At 39.4% G+C, this 6,645-nt stretch overlaps 1 protein-coding gene across 1 annotated transcript; it reads left to right on the forward strand.

The window, feature by feature from the left end:
- Positions 1-2,673: 2,673 nt before the first annotated feature.
- On the forward strand, positions 2,674-6,361 carry aoc1 (amine oxidase copper containing 1). Its single transcript, XM_030122833.1, has 4 exons — positions 2,674-4,210; positions 4,579-4,867; positions 5,806-5,938; positions 6,092-6,361. Exons 1-4 carry the CDS (start codon positions 2,674-2,676, stop codon positions 6,359-6,361), a joined length of 2,229 nt encoding a protein of 742 aa, XP_029978693.1.
- Positions 6,362-6,645: the final 284 nt, after the last annotated feature.

Genomic DNA, 6,645 nt, shown 5'->3' on the forward strand with positions numbered 1-6,645 from the left:
GTAGGTCTGAACCTTGTTTTCCTCATCAGCACTGTCTATCAAACAAAATAAAACTGAAAAGACAATGCACTATGTACTTACCTCTGACTTGGTTTAGGTAAATCATCAGATTTTTACCACAAAAGTGCTTGATCCTGTTTATATTCTTCAGTGCTTCATTTTGTGGATTTATTTTTTGTGATCAGTTCCACAGTGCATAATCAAGTCCTCAATGAAGCAATATGATCCCCTTTGGGGCAATTGGAGGCCCTAATGCAGGGTTTTAAATGTGGGGGGTGACTCATAGGAAGTATAGCAGCATCTGAGATCACTGCCATTGGATTGTAGTGCCAAGGTCACAGCTGGGAGGACACGCATTGGCCACCACACCTCCAACAGACTTATGACCCATCAAACAGTACAGACTGCTGTAGGTGATGGTGGGGGTGGTTGAGCCTTACCATTAGAATAAAGAGATGTTTGTCAGAGCCTAATCCTGTAAAGAGAGACAGTTCAGGGAAAACCACAGGGGCACCCAGTGAAGCGTGTCAACAGACACGAGACTAAAGGATTTAAGCCTTCACAATATCCCAACAATGACCCCCTGACCCCAGGACAACGAGGCTCAAACACAGCTGTCACCACAGAACACCTTCACTTGAGCAAGGAGAAGAGGAAGGAGAGTTTCCACACCATGTCATAATTAATTTCTTTACTTTTACTTCATGGCACCTCACTAACTTTCCATTGCAGCCAGTGGGCCATCATGTATTTAAACAGAGATAGTAAAGGGATGAGTCATCCTGTAAGTCCATCCAGTTTCTTCATTATTGGCAGAAAAGAGAAAGAAGAGCTGGAATGAAGACACAGAGCAGTTAGAGCCAAATGGATATATAGGCTAATATATAGTAAAATTACATTGGTAACACTACATTTAGGCTGTCAAAAACAAGGCAGTCATACTTGGTGACTGCTATGCTAACATTATAGCATCAAAGCATGAAACTTGCGTGCTACTTGTGAATCCTTCTTGGAAAATACAAATCATTGGGATTTAAAGGAAGTGTCTGAGAATTGTCCTTAACCTGTTCATTCACTGACTTTGGGATCTGTTTCCAAATCCATTGCGCTTCTTGCAAAGAATTGCGAGAGCATTGTTATCTCAGGAGAACCTGTTGTTTCATCATGTTTACAACGTAATGTTGGCCAATAACCGTCTGTCAGTTCAACCACAAGGTTAAATATAAGCTGAAGTTCAATGTTTACCGTTTTCATAAGAGATTTTTCTTCCAGAGGCAGCGACACTGGAGAGTTCATTTTAGTTGGTTTTTTTTGTTTTGTTTTGTTTTTTTACAAAGTACATGACGAAGAAGGATAAAGTTTCACATGCTGCAGGTACAGAAAGAATATTTCCCTCCTTGATACACACACCCAAGTGTTTTTCAAAAGTGGTATTACTCAGCTCTTAACTTTTACTCCTGTGATGTAAAACTTTTAAAAATCGGAGGAATGCAAAGAATATGATGTGAATTGAGAAGTGCATTTTCTATCCACATACTACAGGTGCGCAGTATAAACAGTGCAAGAATATAAACAGAGATCAGAGATCAGAATGGCACTAAAATGAGTGTGTTGCAGTGCAGACTGATACTGGTAGTGTCCCTGTGGAGAAGAAGCAGAGAGATTAATATAATAAAAGCACACAACAGAGGAAACAAAGACAACTTGATCATTGTGCTTTAAAAGAAATAGGAAGATGGCTAAGTGTCTATTTAATTAACAACAGAGACGGTAATTTAGGTTTTGTAAAGTTTATTGGATATAATTAGCTATAAAACATACTTTAAAGTACTTTGAATTAAGAAGATGTCAGTATGAATTGTGGAGAAAATAAAGTAGATAGTGTGAAATTCTTTCTGAGTATTTGTATGTATAAATAAAAGATAAATACAGTTTTCAGGTATCTGTACTGTATCCTTTTATATCCCACATTTTAATACAAAGATCTATACTTAATTCCTACTTTGTACACAACACGCTTGTTACATTAGTTTCAATGCATTAGAGAGGAATTCATTTTTTATTTTGCATTACATAAAATATATGATCCCTTGGTGTATCTGTCGCTGCATATGACTTATGACAAATGTTCCTGGACTGAAATGTAATTGAACAAAAACTGCATAAAAGACAGAATAAGACATAAATAATGCAAAACAAAACATCTCTAACCTTGTTGCAAAAGCAGATGCATTAAATTGGAGTATAGAAAAATTATGGACAAAAAGGTTAACTTTTTACTTTTATACTTTGAGTATATTTCAGAGCCTGTACTGTGGGAAAGCAGCTGAATCAGTGTTCCAACTCTTAAACTCTTATCAGCATTATATATACATACATACATATATATATATATATATATATATATATATATATATATATATATATATATATATATATACACACACACACACACACACACACACACACATATATGGTTTTATAGTACGGTATAATTTTTTAGTGTCTGTACTTCTACTTGAGTGAAATAATGTGTGGACTTTTGTTACCTCTACAAATGATCACAGCTGTAGAATCTCGAATTTGATATGTTCCTAAAATTTCACCAAAATTATGTTTCTCTTTCATCATTTCTAAAGGTTGTATGCTCTTTTCTCATTTTGTATTTCAGCCATGAGGTCTCTCTGTCTTCTGCAGTTAATCTTTCTGTCCTTTTGTGCTGCATCAAGAGCCAGAGACTGGGCCCATCATGGTGCCCCCATGTTTGCAGACCTCACAGTCCGTGAGATGAAAGCCGTCCGGTCTTACCTCCATGATATTCCAGAAATGGGTCTTGTTAGTGCACATAGCAAAGATCTGAAGAAGAACAGCATCCTACTGATGGAACTCCATGTGCCAAGGAAGCATGAAGCTCTGAGAGCTCTGGATCGTGGACAGGCCAGGCCTCCACGTCAAGCCCGGGTGATAGTACAGTTCGGGAACCAAACCAAGCCAAACATCACTGAATTCATTGTTAGTCCTCTGCCATCTCCAAACTCCCATGAAGTCAGGACATTCAAAGGGGATAAACCAATTTCTTTTGAGTCAAGGCCCATTACTTCTGCAGAGTATCATCATATAACTGACATCCTTGAAAAGATCAGCACTAAAGCTCATAAGCTTCTATTTGAGCTCACGGGAGGGTTCACTTTCACTAACTGCTCTGACAGGTGCCTTACATTTTCAGACATAGCCCCTCGTGGATTGTCTCCAGGTGAGAGAAGAACCTGGATCATGTTGCAGAAGTTTGTGGAGGGTTACTTCATCCACCCAGTGGGGTTTGAAGTACTGATAAACCACCAGGACCTGGATCCTGAAAAGTGGCATGTTGAAAAGGTCTGGTACAACAGCATGTATTTTGATAGTGTAGATGAGCTGGTAGCAAAATACGAATCAGGGGACGTGGCAAAGGTCAAACTCCCAGATCATGATGAGGATGACCTCTTTTCTACCTACATCCCACGGGGTCACAGCAACACTGCCACTAATATCCATGGACCCAAACTTGTGGAACCCCAGGGACCTCGCTATCACATTGACAAGAATTTTGTTGAATATGCTGGGTGGTCCTTTGCCTACCGTGTCCGCTCATCAGCAGGGCTTCAAGTGTATGATCTTCGTTTTAATGGAGAGCGTATAGCCTATGAGATCAGCCTCCAAGAAGCTATTGCCATCTATTCTGGTGATACTCCTGCTGCCATGCAAACAAAGTACATTGATGCAGGCTGGGCCATGGGCTCCTCAACATATGAGCTTGCACCTGGAATTGACTGTCCAGAGATTGCCACCTTCGTTGACCTTTACCACTACTTTGACACAGATAAGCCTGTGCGCCACAAAAATGCACTCTGTATTTTTGAGATGACCACTGCTATGCCCCTCAGAAGGCATTTCAACTCCAATTTCATGGGAGGATATAACTTCTATGGCGGCCTGGAGAACACAGTGCTAGTGATGCGAACAACCTCAACAGTTTATAATTATGATTACATCTGGGATTTCCACTTCTTCCAGAATGGAGTTGTAGAGGTAAAAGTCAGTGCCACTGGATACATCCACGCCACTTTCTTTACACCTAATGGTCTTCACTATGGTACCAAGGTCTACAACTATGTGCTGGGGAACCTGCACACACACCTTGTCCATTATAAAGTGGACCTGGATATTGCAGGTAAGTTTTTTTAGATAGTGTACTGTCATTAACATCTTACTGATAGCTGACTGGCTGCAACATTTAAATAAACTGAAGGTTTTGCGGCATCATGGTTTTATCTAACAATATTATGAAAATGAAATGGGGTAAAAGGAAGTGAATATAACCATGCTGAATATAGTCTTTATGGATGTGAGTCTTGGCAATATGACTTTTTGTGCTTTATCCTCTTGTAAATGGGACTTTCTCCCTGGCAAGTATGTAGCTGAAGTATGTCAAACTGAGGAAAGAATTAACTCATTACCTTAATTTCAATCGTGCATGCCTCTTGTGTATTGACTGCAAGTCAGCTGACAATACATTCACTTGACTTTGCTGTATTGCAGGTCGAGAGAACAGCTTCGAGTCGATCAATCTAAAGTTCGTCAACTTCACAAATCCTTGGAGCCCTAATGATTTCATTGTCCAGTCCAAACTCCACAGGATAGAGCATAAAACAGAGCGAACTGCTGCTTTCCGTTTTGGCAAAAAATTCCCCCGTTATGTCCACTTCTACAATGCTAATGAGAAAAATAAATGGGGGCATCAAAGGGGTTACCGTATTCAGTTAAACTCCCATGCCAACAGCGTGCTGCCAAGAGGCTGGAAAGAAGAAAATGGAATCAGTTGGACAAGGTAATACAAATATGCTATACAGGGTGTATCAAAAAAACCTATACATTTTGAAAAATTACCCCCAGTTCCGCATTTGATAATTTTTGAAATTTTCTTTAATGCACGTTGGCAGGTAGGGGATTGGTGGATATTTGTCCAAATGTACAGACCCAGGTTTTCATGCATGAGTGAGCAGGGGCAAATTGCACAGTCCAAGTTAAAACTGGTTTGCGCAAAGTAGTGGTGGAATTTAAATCCAATCAAAGGTCATGGAAGGGGACAATGGGCATCCATCTTGTTAGGGTTAGTAACCCTAACCCTAACTTGACCTGTCCTCAGTGACATTTTCAGGCCTAAACAAGTTGAATTAACTTTGAAAAGCAGGGACAGCTGCCATGGGGAAAGAAATGAAATTGACATGGTGTCCAAAGTGTTAATGCTGTAACCTGGCAGAAAACAAGATGGATGTCCATTGCCCCCTCCCATGACCTTTGATTAGATTTAAATCCTACCGCTACTTTGCGCAAACCAGTTTTAACTTTAACTTTTAACTTGCGCAATTTGCCCCTGCTCACTCATGCATGAAAACCTGGGTCTGTAAATTTGGACAAATATCCACCAATCCCCTACCTACCAACGTCCATAAAAGAAAATTCCAAAAATTATCAAATGCGGAACTGGGGGTAATTTTTCAAATTGTATAGTTTTTTTTTTTAAACACCCTGTATATATAAGGTCTATGTTTGCCATCATACCATCACAGGTTATTGTGGAACCTTAATAAAATTCTACCTGTATCGAGTTAACTTTTGTGAAAACCTTAGGATGTTTCAAAAAAAAAAAGAAAGAGAAAAATTGTGATCTCACAAGAATTAAGTGAATATGGTGTGAGAACTTGTAATTTGGATGAATGGCAATTTAAAAGCCTGATTTGTTGGTGGGGTATTGTCTTTCAACAGGTACTCCCTAGCTGTGACTCGTCATAAAGACAGTGAGGCCAGCAGCAGCAGCATTTACAACCAGAATGACCCATGGGAACCAGTTGTGTCATTTGAAGATTACATCCGCAACAATGAAGACATAGTCAACCAGGTACCACATTTGTTTAGTGCACTGATTTCTAGATTTGGGTTGTTCTTGAAGAGTAACTAACTATCAAGCACAGAATTCATGAAAATAAACCCCATCTATTACTTGTGCTAAAGGAAAATATTTCTAAAGAAAAGTTTTCTTTCTTGGGTGCAGGACCTGGTTGCCTGGGTGACAGTGGGCTTTCTGCATGTTCCTCACTCAGAAGACATCCCCAACACAGCAACGCCCGGCAATGCAGTGGGCTTCTTCCTCAGACCCTTCAACTTCTTTGATGAAGACCCTTCGTTAGCATCCAGAAGCACTGTCATTGTACGTCCGGACAAGGATGGCAAACCCAAGGTCCAGAGGTGGACACCTGAGGTCGTAGGTCACTGTGTGACAGATAAGCCATTCTTTTACAATGGGACATATGCAGGAGTATAGAGAGTAGGTTAAGTTTTCATCAAATATTTGACAAATATAAATCATACAGGAATTTCACAGTAATAAAAAGCACCTATGTGGAATATATGTTAGTAAATGTTATTGTCATCACTCCAGTACCTTGTATCTCTGAAAAAATCTATTTAAAACAAAGAGAAGATTAATGAAATAACCTTTAAATCTTTTTCTAAACCTTATATAAATATATCTGATGTACCTCTGAACTTCCATTAGGTGTCCAATGACTATTTAAGGTAAGGGTTTAGGGTTGCCTTTGAGCTATG

This window comes from Sphaeramia orbicularis, chromosome 20 (assembly GCF_902148855.1).
Source record: "Sphaeramia orbicularis chromosome 20, fSphaOr1.1, whole genome shotgun sequence".
NCBI classification, from domain to species: domain Eukaryota; kingdom Metazoa; phylum Chordata; class Actinopteri; order Kurtiformes; family Apogonidae; genus Sphaeramia; species Sphaeramia orbicularis.

Coding starts and splice junctions, on each gene's coding strand:
- aoc1 (XM_030122833.1), top strand. CDS start 2,674: ATGAGGTCTCTCTGTCTTCTGCAGTTAATCTTTCTGTCCTTTTGTGCT. Junction 4,211..4,578: donor AGTGGACCTGGATATTGCAG/GTAAGTTTTTTT, acceptor GCTGTATTGCAG/GTCGAGAGAACAGCTTCGAG. Junction 5,939..6,091: donor ATGAAGACATAGTCAACCAG/GTACCACATTTG, acceptor TCTTGGGTGCAG/GACCTGGTTGCCTGGGTGAC.